This window comes from Anarhichas minor, unplaced genomic scaffold (genome assembly GCF_050575085.1).
Source record: "Anarhichas minor isolate MPS153535 unplaced genomic scaffold, ASM5057508v1 ptg000024l, whole genome shotgun sequence".
Taxonomy (NCBI): domain Eukaryota; kingdom Metazoa; phylum Chordata; class Actinopteri; order Perciformes; family Anarhichadidae; genus Anarhichas; species Anarhichas minor.
This window is the reverse complement of record NW_027466470.1, coordinates 4,608,062-4,624,151: the sequence shown is the minus strand read 5'-3', so window position 1 is coordinate 4,624,151 and position 16,090 is coordinate 4,608,062. Positions and strand designations below refer to the sequence as shown.

Genomic DNA, 16,090 nt, shown 5'->3' with positions numbered 1-16,090 from the left:
AAAGCATTACATACAATAAATAGTCAATAAAGGATTAATTGAATTAGTAGCATTTATTTTATATTCCTGGGACAAGAAAAGGTGTCGTAACGTTCTTGTTATTGTCAGATTTTGTTGACAGTACATTATTGTATTTAACGGGAGATTAAACCAAAAGCAGGAGGATTAGATTTGATTGCTATTTGAATCATGTTTGATGAAAACAGAGACGCTGTTTAGTTGTGAGACATCAATGGCAGATATGTAAACACAGCTTATCAGCGAATGATTTTACAACTCTGTTATCTGCACTGAATTGCTTCTGTTGTATTGACAGCTGGTCACATTTAGTGCAATAAACATGTCAAGTAAATAAAACTATTTCCACTGCTGCACACTGGATTTTAATGGTTTTGCCATAAAATTAATATAGATTTTAACCTTAATGGGACAGTTACTAATCACATAATGTTGCAATATAGTTTGATATGCCTCAGGCCAAAGACACCTTTGTGTTGTGGGAAATGAGTAAAGTGTCAGCTTTAAATAGTGAAGTATTATTATTTACAAATGAGCACAAGCTTCTTAACTTTTTTTCAGTCTAAAAAAAAATTGAATGACATTAAGAATAAAATGTAAACATTCTAGCCATTATGAAAGCCACACTTATGTAGAAAGAAGGGCTAGCAGCAGAGGGCAGCAGAAGCGACGCGTTTAGCTTGTTGTTTATGTGTTGAAACAGGAAGGGAGCAAGCTGCCCTTCCTTTTAAATGATAACGTTAGTAAATACACATATATCGTCTTTGGAGCCTGTTTTGGGTAAACACGTGTCATGTAGAAGTATTTCGTGCAGCATTCACCAGGACAGCCAAGTGTTGTCTTCCTGTTTACAACAGCTGTAGTAACTACGACAACCACGGACGCGTTTGGTTGAAGGTCGCCAGTTAACAGGGTCGCTGGATATACCGAAACACCGGCGTAATCTCGTGCGTAATGGTCGAAAATGTTCCGAGCAGCACTTGAAGGCAGCACCACGCTGACATCAGACTCCCAGGTGAGACGGAGACGCCCTCACCTGGAGCACAGCACAGGTTAAAGGAGAAGAAGAAGAAGAAGAACTGGATCCACCGGTTTCAGTGATGTCTGCTTTATGAAAACCCCACACAATGCTCCCGTGGAAAGTCTCTGCTCTTCGGCCGGTGTCTTTGTTTTCCTTTTCTACTTGTTGTTTTCACTGAGGAGGGAGGATCTTTAACTTCCCAGCTTTAGTGAGGGAAAACAACCGACAGTATCATCACAGGGACGGAAAGAAACTCTCGCTGAGGATTGAAACATTTCGACTAATTAAACGTTAATAACCAAACGCTCAACGAGGGCAGACGCGGAGCAGCTCTGATGGTGCGTAAACGTTTAAAGTGCTCTTTTAAAACACGACCGACGTTCGTCTTTACGTCGCTTTTCCTCGAGACAAACTGTATCGGTAACGTTCGGTTTTGGAAAATGTCGGTTAATGTACTTCACAGCTGGAGATATAACGTTAATTTACTGCTGTTTGACAGGATCGGTACGGTGACCTGGATCTGGATCTGGATTGTGAAGAAGGAGGCGTAGCTGTGAGTAATGTTGTTGGATACGTCCCTGTGACTGAAACTGTCAGTATATATTGCAGGACTCTTACGAAATAATAGTATTTCTACTCTGTGGTATCGCTACTTTTACTTAACTAAAGTATCTGAGAACTTCCTCCACCACTGGTAGACAGGTGACATATTGTCTCATGCTGGCTCTATACTGCAGCTCAATGGACTTGACTCTAAACAATGACTGTGAGGGTAAAATGCTGACTTTCAGCTTTAATTTGAGTGCACAGTGTTGAAACTGTAGCTCTATTATCATTGCTGGATTAACCTACTAAATTCCCTCAGGGTAACAATGTGCCACTTTTTAAACACACACACACACCAGGCTTGCTATGGAGTAGTTATATGATTATTAGAGTTCCCCTTAAGTAAAGAACAAGGCTGGTGTTATTCAATATTTTTTTCTAATTTACAAACTTATAGATACTCTCAATACTTTGAGGCACTCAGCCACAAGCCAATGGTTCCTACTGAAGACCACCATCTTTTAAATTAGGTGTATCATTTCATTGTTAACTCTGTGATTTCATAAGACACTGGGTCACTGCAGCTTTGAAACAAACACTGCCTAAAGGGGTAAATATTTAATTTATGACGGATTATTCTTAGCAGCGGGTTAACATGTTATTGTGTTAAGTGGCTCTGTAGAGTGACTGTTAACCTGTTACTCAGTCACACTGACTGAAACCACAAAATAGTGTTTTTATTCTTGAGTATGTTTTAGATGCATGAATTAGTTTTTGCAAGTTTCATTTTCCTTTTTTTTTTTTTTTTTACTCATTCAGCAAAAAGCAGCGATATTCGGTGGGATGTTCAAAAAATCCACAAAGTCTGCTGAACCACTTCTCCAAGCACAGGTGATGTTTTAATTTAGAACTGCAAGTTGATATCAAATTTGTTTGATTTTGCTTGTCATGAAAAATTATTCACTGATGTATTGAACGGAATATTTGACACAAAATGTAAAGAATTTGCTGTATACACCAGTAAAATGCAAATGCTATTTTGTAAAATGTACAATTTCCATTAGAAGCTTAGAATATAACCTGTAATATTGGATTTACACTATTTGATTCTGCCTCTACTCACATGGGCTTCATGTTGACTTTACAGGACAGTTTATCGCTCAGCAGTGAACTTTCAAAGAGCAGCGATAGTCTGACTGACAGCAGCACCAAGGTGATGCTCGGGTGTTAATTCTTTGGGCTGTGTTGTGTTTTATTTTTATATCGACATCGCTAACTAATTTCATGTACTAATATAATGAGGAAACATGATAAATATGTGACAGTGATTTTTAGCATGTAGACCAACTTATTTCTTCCTATTTCAGGAGAAGGGGGGCGTATTTAAAGGAGCGTTTAAGAAGACAACCAAAGCTGCTAAAGACTGGCAGCCAGAGGTTTGTAGTGGCTCTCTGTGATCTACATCTTGTTGCTTTTAAAAAAAAATGTAACTAGAAGTGAAATTATTTGTCGATTAATCAATTAGTTTATCAACAAAAGATGTCAGCTTCTTAAATGTGATGATTTGATGCTTTCTCTGTTTTATATTTCACTTTATATTAAATATATTTGTGTTTTGGACCATCAGCTCTGATAATATTATGCTATTTTATGAAATGTATTGACTAAATGATTAATAATTCATCGGTTGAAAAAGTTATCAGCAGATGAATCGATAATAAAACTCATTACTTGGTTATTTAAATTTTGAATTAATTTATTATGTTTTTTTTAATCAATTTATTTGCATGTATTATTCTTCTACTTGCTTTCTTACATCTTGTTTCTAATATTACATTATTTTCTTATTCTCTAAAAGTCTTTTGTAATTACTCTAAAAGTCTTTCTGCCCCGAGTACCTGAGTGTGTTACTCAAGCTTGTGACGAGCTTTTTTTAATCTCCTATAGGTCACCCTCAAAATACATAATCCTGAACTGTCTGTCAGTAGTGACAACTTAACAGACAACAAGTCGTCAAAGGTGAGTTGACTTTCTGCTCGGCCATATTTTAGTTTTTTAAATATTAGTCTCTGAAACTAAACCTTTCGCTGCACTTTTGTCTTTAGGAAAAATCGGGTGTGTTCGGTGGGCTACTGAAACGATCTAAACCAGGACATGTCCGGAGGCCTTCACAGGTGAAACATGATCTACTGTAACGTGTCCTGCACCCAGCGATATATCATCAGCTGAATGCCTGACATGTAACATGTAACATGCTGTGTTATTTCACAAAGAGGCTGACGGATCATCTTTTGTGTTTCAGGATCTTTTGGACACCGAGTTCACAGCCAGTAACGACAGTCTGTCTGAGAACACCACGACTAAGGTGAGTCTCATCAGCCAAATCATTTTTTAAATGCTTTGGGAAAACCCCCACAAGCAACTGGAAACATATACAGAAGAAATACAATATTCATACAATGAATACCAAAATAACACTAATACAAATGTGATACAATATAAAGAATATTAACAAAAATAATTGCATTGAATAGAACGTATTTATGTGATGTTTTGCAGTAACAGTGTTGTGAGCTCACAAAAAAATCCTTACTAACTATGATGAAATAGCAATAAAGTATTGGAAGTTGAATTTAGTTAATGTTTATGTTATTGCTGTAACTAAACTCGCATAAATATTTCTCAAAATCGTTCCAAAGCTTCAGATTATTAAACACTAATGAAGTAGAAATCGCATCAAATTAGATTTTATACTAAAAGAGCATTGAGTTCTTCCTCCGTGTTGACTAGTGACGATGTTGGTGGTGTTGTTTAACCTACAATAGGTGTGTAGCGATCGCCTCACTGGATGGTGAGTTTGAGGAGGGTGTGTTTTTGTTGTTTTGTGTGTTTGGAGGCGCATGCTTGAACCTGCATGCATCAGCAATTTGGAAGAACTGCTGGCCAACGTGTGAAGCACTAAATCCCTGCCTGTCCCCCTGACAGCTGCAGCAGTTCAAAATACAAAACAATTGGTTTTAATTAACTTTATTTTTACATGTATAAATAATTATTATATGACGTTTTATTCTCCAGGAGAAAGGAGGGGGGGTGTTCAGCGGGATGTTTAAAAAATCTAAGCCTTTTGGAGCGAGGACACAATCTCAGGTGAGAGTTGTGCATCTCACGTTTCTCACTTTTACCTTTCATTATTAGAAAATGATAATAATCAATAAGGGACGTTTGTTTCTTGCCTTCAGGAGGATTTGTCAGCACCCAGCGAGCTCTCGGGCAGCAAAGACAATGTTTCTGTGAATAGCAACACTAAGGTGAGGTTTGAACACTACGGTTTAAAGTTTGTCTGACTGATTCAAGTATGCTTTTCCTGTTTCGATGCATTTTGCAGATGGCCCTGTTGGACTCACTTTAGTTCAACTTTGGTCTGTGAATTTGCACGATCAACAAGTAGAAACACAGATGCACTGTTCTTTGACATAGAAATGTCCTTACTCTTTCATATTTATTCATGAACCAAATCAGAAACGTGACATCAGATCTTTTTTTCTGGTCTGAGCGCACGGCAGTTTCATTGAATGACTGTCGTAAAGCTGTTTGTATTGGACTCAGCGGATAGTGAGTTTGGGAGAAGGTGAGGCAATCCTGCATGCATCAGTATTTGTATGAGGGTACAGGCTGCTTTTTGAACTCCCTACCTACCTGTCCATATGAAACCAGGTGTGAACATGTAAATTAATTCCTCCATTATGGGCAACATTTTGCAAACAAATTTCATGTGACTTTCTTTCTCCAGGAAACAGGAGGGGTGTTCAGTGGGATGTTTAAAAAATCGCCAAAGCCTTTTGGAGCGAGGACAGAATCTCAGGTGAGAGTTGTGCGTCTCACTTTTGCCTGTGTTACATTATTATGAGATGGTGATAATAATCAGTAGGGGACGTTTGTTTCTTGCCTTCAGGAGGATTTGTCGGCACCCAGCGAGCTCTCAGGCAGCAACGACAATGTGTCTGTGAATAACACTAAGGTGAGGTTTTTTTAAACCAGAGCATTGCTACCTATTCCTCAATTTAAATTTTAAATTTCCCCAAAAATATTTTAATGGGACTTTTTTTTCTGCAGGAGACAGGAGGGATGTTTGGTGGGATGTTTAAAAAGTCCCCAAAGCCTTTTGGAGCGAGGATACAATCTCAGGTGAGAGTCATGGAGTATTGCTGCAGCTTATTCCTCTCACCATTAAGCCACGTTACTATGAATGATTAGGACAGGATCAATATTGATTGACTTTTGTTTGTTGCCTTCAGGAGTGTTTGTCTGAACCCAGTGAGCTCTCAGGGAGCAACGACAATCTGCCTGAGAACACTAAGGTGAGGTTTGTTAAAGCCAGCCACTGTAAGACTGCAAGATCACAACTTAACTGTAAATGTAGTGACATTATATTGTTTTCATCAGGAGAAAGGAGGCATCTTTGGTGGTGTGTTCAAAAAGAAAGGGGCCAAATCTCAGTCTCAGGTAAGATGGTCGAGTTTATCATTGACGGGCTTTTTAATCTCAAAAAGTTAAGGATTCTGTTTTAGGGATATATTGTTTGTTATGAGATATGACGCAAGAGAAATGGACGGGTAAATAAATAAATACATTTTAAATGTATTTTTAAAACAAAAACAAAAGATAATCACATTCAAATTCTATACCGAGAGGCTTCATTATCTTCTCCCATGTACATTTTGTTGATGCAGTAACTTAGTTCTCTTTTTTTTCTTGCCAGCTTTACGGTGCCAACAGTTTTGGTTGTTTTCTAGTTAAAAACAGCTCAATGTTTCGGTCACAAACTTTTGATGTATCCCTCCGTTTAGGATGATCTGTCTGTGGATAGTGAACTCTCTGCCAGCAGTGACAGTTTCACAGAGAAACCGTCAAAGGTGAGAGTTCAACCTGCAGCTGTGATGCATCAACACTAACAGAATACCCAGTAGATAAAATCAGTTTGTAACTTAAACCGCTTTGAATTGTATGTCAGGGTGGAGCTCCAGCAAAGATCCTGAAGAATCCTTTCACCTCCTCATCTCAGGTAATTTAATCTCACGTTTTAATGCTGCATCTGATAAATGACTCCACCAGCAAGTACATTACACCGTCGGCCTCCAGTAATTACACGCTGGTAACGTGCATTGTGTTGTAACAGGATAAGGAAAAGACGGGACACTCGGGAGACTTAAGTGAGAATACCTCTGCTGCAGAGAAGCCCAAAGCCAAGCAGGTGGGTTGTTATGGTAACAGTTTGGACTCTACCGAGACATTATGGCAGCTTTCTGATGTTAGTAACGGGCTCAAAGAAATACATTTTTTTGTCTGAATGTTTAGGACTAGGATCTGCTGCGACGTTAAAGTAAAGGTCAGTTTTATTTAAGGTGTCTCTGTCTTATTTCAGAACGGTTTTAGTGCGATGATCAAGAGCACCTTCCACACTGACAAGCAGGTAAGAAGTGCCGTACTGTCATTTCATCATCACACATTAAAGCCTGAAGATGTATGTATTTTTTAAACTATGAAGTAATCCACAGATGATGTAAAGCTGGTCATACTAGTACTAGTATTGGTTTTTTACAACAACTATTTGCTCCATCTGCAGGAGAAGGACTCTGACTGTGAGGAGATATTGGACAATGAAGAGAGCCAGCCCAGTCACAAACAGGTTTTTGAGTAGTCATCATAAAAGTTTTTGTCTGATGGTTTCAATCTTAAATTTAATTTACGTATCTGGTCCTTATATTTTTGTCCTCCTTTTTGTGTTTTGTTACATATTCAGAGTAAATTTTCTGAGGCGATGGAAAAGATGAACCCATTTCGATCTCCAAACAAAGTAAGGAAGGTTGAGATTGTAATCTTTTGAGAGAAATGGATGTGTATCAAAAGAGTGTCGTGTACGTGGTTTTCATGAAATAATGATCTCTGTCGTCTCTGCAGCATGAGAAGCAGACAAGCTCAGATGACGAGGAGCCATCTGCAAGCAGTGAGAAGTCATCCGGCAACAAACAGGTGCTTTGACGTTTAATAGATAGAACGGGAAGATTCCTATTCGTGCAGCTACACACCACAGTCCACTGATGCCGTCAGGAGTTTAGCGTCTTGCTCTACCACCACTTTAGTGTGAGTGGGTGAAGCTTTGTCTTGCCTGTATAAAGTCAAAGGAGTCAGAGGTTTAAGTTTTTGAGAATCTTTTTACTCACAGGCTCAGTCTGCGTTCCACCTTAACTTGTCTTGCCTGGTCTTGTTGAGAGGCTCATACCTTTAGTAAATGCCACAGGGGACAGCTTCAAATATCTATAATCAGCTCGTCTTGCAACTTGTTTTGCAAAGACCATGCAAAACCGGTTTATAAGTATTTGGGATATTTATTTAAGCTTTTATTTACCACGGTCACTGTAGAGAGATGACAGAACAAACCCAAAGGAGCCCCAACAACAACCTCTACGCCACCAGGGTGCCCCAGGCCAGCCAAAACCTTCGCTCGTAAAACTCAATTACATCAGATGGGAAACTAGAAAACATGGACATCTGACATATTTAGTGTTTACTGACGAGCCATTTTAAGGATGGTGCCCATGCATGCACACTGTAGTCGTAACATACTGGTTTGAAAACAAGAGGCTCAGCTAGCTGTTAGCCTCTGATCATCCGTCTGTGCTCATTTGTTTCAACAGAGAAAGCTAATCATGCTAACAGGCCGTTTTATGCTAACTGAACGACAAGTCCCACCAGTATTAGATTCTATCTCTTTGCAATTTAGCCCAAACTGCAAAGAGATATTGATTCTCATATAGTACAAAGATACATCAAAAACAATGGTTAGCTGAAATAATAGGAAACAAATTATAATTTGATAATCTAAAACTGTATGGCATGCGTTTGAAAGTGGTCAGCAAAGGTGTAAATTGTACTATCCATGATTTGTAGTCAAAAGTAAAAAATGCAAATAACTGGTGTGGTCCTTCGTCGATGCACAAGTAATCAGATTTTAGTTTAATAGCTTATTTTTAATATCCTTTTTTCAGAAAGACACGGAAGACACACAGGCCCTCAAGGAGAACGCAAAACAAGGGGAAGAGAAGCCAAAACCGGTCAGTCCATTTTTCGCATCACTCATGAGTCATCAGTGACCACACACACACACACACACACACACACACACACACACACACACACACAGGCACAGCTGATCAAAATACCCTCTCCCCTCACACTCCCCTGGACATCCTCCTCAAACCCTCCCAATCCTGCCTGCTCGTAGTCAAACCTCCCTGTCCTCCTGCTCCACCACACTGTGTGAATCTCTGTGTGTGTGTGTGTGTCCTTGTCAGGTCAAAAGCAACAAAACCCAGCGAGAGAGGAAGGACAGAAGTGAAACTCCAACGGCTCCACCCAGACCAACCAAAGAGGTTTGCAAGCAGTTAAACCCAACTACGTGACATGTGGTCCAAGTGAGACTCTTCTGACTTCTGTCTGTTCTATCGTGTTGCTAAAGCTGTGATCTCTCCACAGGAGATGAAGAGGACGTCCACATACGACAAAGGAACAGCAAGAGTAGCTGTGGATAATCAGGTACAGTGGATTTCTGTAAATGATCCAAGATAGCAAGCATAGGTGACGCTCTCGGGGGGGAAAACAATCTTTATTTTGTCTTCTTCAGGATAAGAAGGACATGATCTCCAGATCTGCCAGACCGTCAGAAGAGGTAGTTAAATCCTTCAGTGTTTACAGACTAACGGCTGTTTGTGTCTGTTCTGAGCTGATGTGTATCGATGCTGGTTTATTCGCCCTGTAGAAACTGCTGTGGTTTTTTTGTGAGTTTAAAACATTTTTTAATGAACATTTAAAATCAGTTTTAAGTCATCTCCACCTAAAATAAATACAGTTCTGAGGAACCCTGAACACTTTTCAAGACAGAATATTAGACATTGGATGTGCTTGAATATTATAATATCCACATTTGTTTTCACAAGCCTTCATCAGTCAAACACACTCTGAGGCACACATACCAGTCAGTGCACACACTTAGACAACACTTTGCTGAAGCATCCTGAACATTTAATTCAAATGTAATGAGTTTAATTTGCTGCAGAGCCAACCAGACGATAAAGGCCTCAAAGACGAACCGGCTGAAGCCAAAGAGGGAGACGAGGGGAAACCTCCAGAGAGCAAAACAGTAAGTTTAAAATGAGCATTAGCAGCCTTAAGATCAGAAAACTGATAGGCACACACACACACACACACTGATTGGTATAGAATAGAGACTGACCGACCTTTAGTATGTATGTATTTGTGAGTCTTAGAATCATTTAAATTGTCTGTGTGTTATGAACCCACATTTACTTCTACATGCAGGTCACTGCGGCAGGTATTGTGCCAGGACTTGCGTCACCACCACACTATTGTCAGTGTGAGGTTCATGAAAGCTCATGGTTGTCACAATTATTACTACTTATTCCGTACTCTCTGACAGTATTATATATTCTGTATCATAATGTTCCAGCTCCTGATCCTTTTGCATTATTTTGTAAACACTTCTCCAAAATTCCAACTGATATATTTGGTATCTAAAGAAACTTGGGAGATTTTGGCTGCGCAGCATGAATTGCTGTCCCCCTCCTAGCCACTGCTTGTTAAGGAGTTGTTTAGGTTCATTTGTCAGACGCTAGTGAGATTATAGTGAAGTTATTTTTGATGTACAGTAAACTAAATATACAGTTACTTGTCTATTTAAAGGAAGAAACAGACACGTAACATATTTGCAGAGGGACATGTATTTGAACTGTACCACACATTAAGCACAGAAGTCAACAACAGTTGTAATGAAATGCAGTTCTTCCAGTTTTTGCTTCTCATGTCATTTAACACTTTGTCACTGCCATTTATTTCTTTTTCTTTTTTTTCTTTTCTTTTTTTTTTTTTTAACAGACCAAGGTGAAAAAACACAAGCGCCACAATCCGTTCATGTCAAATGCTGGAGCCAAGGTATTTTCTTTATTTTACTCTTCATACAGAGTCTAAACAGTCATGAAGACATTTATCTTCTTTGCACCTACTTCAATTCATTATATATATACTATACCTTAATGAGTAACGCCTCAGACTCCCTGTTTTACTTTACAGGCTCAGTCTGACGATGAAGGGCTGGAAGAAGAAAACGATTCTTCTAAAGATGAAAAGAAAGATGAAGAGGGCAAAGACAAAACACAGGTATTTTAACTCGTTTCTTCAACTAAATGCTTGTTGGTTGAATAAACAGTTCTTGGTGCGATAGTCATCAGGAACAACATTTTCCTTTTACAGTAGTTGCTGCTAAAGGAACTTTCACACCTGTATCTTCCTCTGCGTAACACTGCAATTCTGATGTTTCTTTTTAGACCAAAATCAAGAAACCTAAGGGACACAATCCCTTCATGCCTCGCGTCAAGGTAACGTGTGACATGTACAAACTTGTTTCCTCCCGTGGGACTGATATTTGTTTAAACCACGCAGCCAAATGTCTGTTAACACACCACCGAATTACAATTACTCCCAAGGATAATGCTACTGTATAACTGCACTTTGGGCTCATTGAGCAGTTTACATAATTGAGGACAACACACATGTCTTCTGCACCCATTACATCCTAAAGACCAGACAATAGATGAATCACTGTGTGTTTCTGCATGTCGCTGAACTGGAGGAACTAGAATCTGAGTGGACTGATCCAGGCCTTCGTAATTGACTTGAAGCGCTATGATCCACGTCCACCCATTTCAGGCATTTAGTGGTGGCTAGTCTGTGCTTATTTAGTTCATTCATAGCTTACTAAAAGTCAAAAGCAAAAAGCTACCTTTTATGAGGAAATCTCTGAGGTTGTTGCATTAATATTTAGACTTTTCCATTTGTTCCAATAAGGTCACTTCTTCCTGCAGAACATTCTCTGTGTGGACTTAATAGGAAACAATATCAGCCCAAAAGCAAAATATTATATTGATAATTCAAATGCTTAAACTGTGTGTTTGTGTTTGTGTTCATTGGTTTCAGGGTAAAGCTATACAGAGGAACGCAGAGGACGGAGCAGAGGTAGAGTTCATAAAACGGCCATCAGTCATCTGAACGAGACAGAAAATTGTGTTTGATGTTGCCTCACTTTGTCTCTTTTCTTCAGTCGCCTCTCGGGCAACTTTGAACATTTCTGTCGGTGTCAGTATATTTGTCCCACAGACTGACGAGTTTCAGTCTTACTCATTGAGGTTCATGATTACAAAAGGTCTGTTTCAGTCATCAGACCCGTCCCTGAAACACACAACCTCTTTCTTATATTTGTCTCCATGGTGTCCGCTCAGGTGTTTTTTTTTGTTTGTTTTTTTGCCCCCTCCACCCTCGATACGACACCTACCCCCACACAGTGTTTGTGCATGTCCATACAATAAGAGATGAGATTTGGTTGCAATGTGCCCAAACTTGTTTTTCTGCTTCCTTTTGCTTCCTTGTCCGTGGAAGATTACTTCTGCAAAAACAGCAGTACGTTCAGAATCCTTTTTAACCATCACTTCCTCCTCTTTATCTGATCGGCTCTTTCTGAGCATGTATAGCGTGAAAAGTGAAACTAGAATATGGGACATTTGTTAAGTTGATTTGAATACTTGCTCTTTATGTTTCTCAGTCATTTGGTCTCACTGACGTATACGTAAGCTATACAGTAGACCCCCCCAGACCTTTTGTCTTTAAGCAGGAAAAAGAGATCTTAGTATTGATATATGTGAATAGGATTTTAAAGCCGTATTATTTCTGTTGTTTCAGAATGACGGTGGAAATAGAACCTTGTTTGACCAGCTGGAGGACCTCCGTGTTGACCCATCACAGCCTGAAGACAGACAGGTTGGTTTCTGAAGCAAAACACGTCACCATAGTAACATGTCAATCAAATCTGAGGCCTTGTTATTAACCGTTTGTACAGCAACCATAAACAAACAATCCCATACAAATCTAATTGTGTCTTTCAGGATGTGGACAACCTCATGGGGTGGTGGAACAACGTGGAGTGTAAGTTACAAATAAAATGCTTTCTTTTGGATTTGATCTGACAGTAAAAGGCCCAACTTTTAGTTTCTTCTTCAACCATTTTCCCCATACGACCAAAAGTATGTGGACGTCCCTGTTGACATACTTTAGTGTGCTGTTTTTCATGCTTTTGGCCAATTAAAGGAAATGTTAATGCTGCAGCATACAATTATATTTTAGACAATAGTTTCCTGTTTCAACAGAACCAGGTCCATAAAAAAGGATTGATTTTAAATTAAAACAATAACTAAAAAAAGATTGATTTATTGCTCTCGTGGCTGAATGGGAACAAATTCCTGCAGCCAGGATCCAAAATCTAGTTGAAAGAAGAGGCGTGGATCCAGTTATATAAATCGATTAATGCCTATACTTTTGGAATAAGATGTTCTGAATGTATTAAGAAAACTTTATTATTCTTTCACATTTTCGCTTCCTCAGCTTGGGAGGACACGCCTCAAAATGATGACATGACAGAAAAAGAAGAGGCCAAGTAAGTGAAGGCTAAAATGGGTGTTAATATAAAACTTATATTTATTATTTCTGGTGGTATTTAGCCATGTCGATAGCTTCAGTCTTGAGATGTCTGCATCTAAAAATGTCCTCCGTGACCCCAATATCACAGAGGAGAATAGAATTGTATTCTCACAAATTACAGTTGAAAAACTTCAATCTGAACTTGTTCGTCTCAGGGCGTTTGCTGTGACGGCAGAGAAAGTGCAGAAGGGCATCCGTGTCTTCAACAAGCTGTTCTCGGATCGCGCTGAGAGCCTCTGGCAGCACGTCATCGACCTCAACAGCATCGCAGACGCCCTGGACAAGTTCAGCAAGAACACAAAGATCGCTCAAATCACCGGCGGCTCTACCAGCGCCATCGGGGGCGTGGCCACCATCGCCGGCCTCGCTCTGGCCCCGGTCACCATGGGAATCTCCTTGATTGTGACAGCGGTGGGATTGGGTGTCGCCACGGCAGGCGGTCTGACATCGGCAGGTGCCAGCATCTCCAACCAGGTCAACAACTCGATGGACCGCAAGAAGGTGGAGAAGATTGTGCAGGATTATCAGGAGAAGATGGTCGACCTCAACAAGTGCCTGAAATTCATCAAGCAGGGTATCGAGAACCTGAAGAGGTTCGACCTGATGAAGATGAAAAAGAACGCCTACAACCGTGACTTCCCTGTGCTCAGTAGCAGTTTCTATGAGGACGGCGCCATGGCAGGGAAGGCCATCCTGATCAGCGCAAATGAGATCATGCGTGTGGTGCAGATCGCCAACGTCGCGGGCAGCACGGCAGCCAGAGCGGTCCAGATCGCCAGTATGGCCACTGGTGTGCTCACCGGGCTCTTTGTAGGTATGGACATCTACTTTGTGGCCAAAGACTCCAAAGAACTGAAGAAAGGGGCCAAGTCAGAGTTTGCTGCCAAAATCCGGGAGGTGGCCACGCAGCTGCACGAAGGTCTGGTGGAGCTCAACGGGATACGGGAGGAGCTGCAGGCCACCTCGCCGGAAACGGAGGGAGGCAAAGATCCGGCTGCTTTGAAGAGCGACAGCAAAGAGAAAGAGGACAAACATGACAGTTCAAGTGAGGATGAAATCGACCGCATTAAAAAAGCCATTAAAAAGGACTACGAGAACCGAGAATATGTTTGAAGAAACTGGAAAAAGGCCTTAAATTCTGTGTGTGAGGTGTTTTCGGCTCAAAACTCCAACATACTGCTGCATTGTTGGTGCCAACGTCTTAAAATAGAAAACTACAATCAGGCCTATTTTGTATGAGGAAACTTTATTCTTGATGGAATACAGTAGTTTCTCAAATTTCTGAACTTTATGAACCTGACTTCTTGAATCTTAACAGCATAACCACCACTGAGAGGAACTGAGGCTTTGCGGTAGATAAAGTATCGTATCTGCTTCTCTGGCTGCTGTGCCAAGTGTGAAACTGCCAGGTTGTCTTCAAGAAAATGGGCTTCAAAGCTTTAACTGCAGCATGTATTTGGATAGTTTTAGATTAAGTAAATCAATGTAACAAAGTACTTTCTAGATTTGATCATTAGACTTTAAAGTGTTGCTTAGAGTTTTATCCGTGTATTGGTTCATATTGAAACACTTATCAGGTGTAGAGATTGTGTATGTGCTTAAGAGACGAGTGCCTTTATTATTTAAACAACCTTAGAAATACACTAATGTGGCATAAGTCTTCACGACATCGGTCTTGTTTTTAAAAAAAATGTAATATAAACCTTTGTTTTAGATTGTTTTTACACAATTATGTTGCGTAAGAAGCAGGATGGGGTTGCACCAGCAGTTTGTAAATATGTAGCTTCTATCTATCAAAGTAGTGATTCACTAAATCGGGGTTGTACCATTAAAACTTCAGGAATGTCTTAGTACAGACTTAAATAATGTGTAATGTGTTAGGAAACGCCTGCTAGAAGTCACAAGCACCTTAATCACAGTTTTAGGGAACGAGTGATATATTGTCTTAACTGCCAATCCTCTGTCAATGTTTGCACTAGTTTGTTTTAGTCACATGTGCATTCATGGAGAAATATGTGTTTTAGAGTTAGTAGTATTTTGCAATTAAGGATGAGTGGGAAATATCTGATTATGCTAACCTAGCCAACTTTATTTGGTCATTTAGTATTGGGTTTATCCATTTGTTTTTGTAATTCATGGTATACTATGTTTCTTACCACTTAAGAACATTATTAAATATGATTTTGATCTAGTGTCAGGTCAGGTTTGTGAACCAAATGTCCTCTTATCTCTAAAACTCCTCTAAACTGGTCATATGTTAACGAGCTTACATTAGCTAAGCAGCTGTTACACCTGTCAGTTACTGGGTGTAACAACTAATCACTACATGAGAATCAGTTGTTATGGAACCTGCTTTAATTTAATGATGTGTAATCTGTACTTCGTAAACACTTGGAACAGCTCGGTCAACATAAGTAAGACACAAACGTAAAAAGCTGTCAGGAGAATATGATGGTCCCCTTTTTCTTTCAATACTCCTCCGAGTTAAGTCAAAGGTTTCTACCACGTCTTCTGTCCGATTAGATGGTTTCAAGGTGTAAAAGTCTCTACGTCGATAACTGGAATGACACAACGCTGTAAAAACCAGCAAGGATTGTGTCAACCTCTCCGGTTTGCCTTCTCTTTTTATTGCATTCATATTTTAAAGACTGATTTCTGAAGTCAGGGTTTGATATGCAGGCTGTGCTGTAAGCGCTGATGATGTCGGTTCTGTGGATTGTTTAATGAACCTAATATATATTTTTCTGGGTGGAGTTGTTCATTCGACACTAACTCTTTTTATGTGCAATATATCGTAAAACTGTAATGAATGTAAAATTGTTAATTAAAGGTCAAAGAAACATTTATTTGTCAATCTGTTGCTTTGTAAAGTCTCTATGCAAGCAAGCAAACACTTAAGTTCCT

At 39.6% G+C, this 16,090-nt stretch overlaps 1 protein-coding gene across 1 annotated transcript; it reads left to right on the top strand.

Annotated features, from left to right (window-relative positions):
• Positions 1–671: 671 nt before the first annotated feature.
• Positions 672–15,378, top strand: LOC142956907 (uncharacterized). The gene is made up of 35 exons (XM_076098688.1): positions 672–1,377; positions 1,539–1,592; positions 2,405–2,476; positions 2,733–2,798; positions 2,953–3,021; positions 3,533–3,604; positions 3,691–3,759; positions 3,888–3,950; positions 4,661–4,732; positions 4,825–4,893; positions 5,376–5,447; positions 5,538–5,603; positions 5,699–5,770; positions 5,881–5,943; positions 6,029–6,088; positions 6,433–6,498; positions 6,597–6,647; positions 6,762–6,836; positions 7,008–7,055; positions 7,209–7,271; positions 7,386–7,439; positions 7,544–7,615; positions 8,632–8,697; positions 8,938–9,015; positions 9,119–9,178; positions 9,267–9,311; positions 9,699–9,782; positions 10,535–10,591; positions 10,730–10,816; positions 10,984–11,034; positions 11,633–11,671; positions 12,392–12,469; positions 12,595–12,634; positions 13,091–13,142; positions 13,342–15,378. The coding sequence occupies exons 1-35, from the start codon at positions 1,375–1,377 to the stop codon at positions 14,297–14,299; spliced, it is 3,066 nt and encodes a 1,021-aa protein (XP_075954803.1). The 5' UTR covers positions 672–1,374; the 3' UTR covers positions 14,300–15,378.
• Positions 15,379–16,090: the final 712 nt, after the last annotated feature.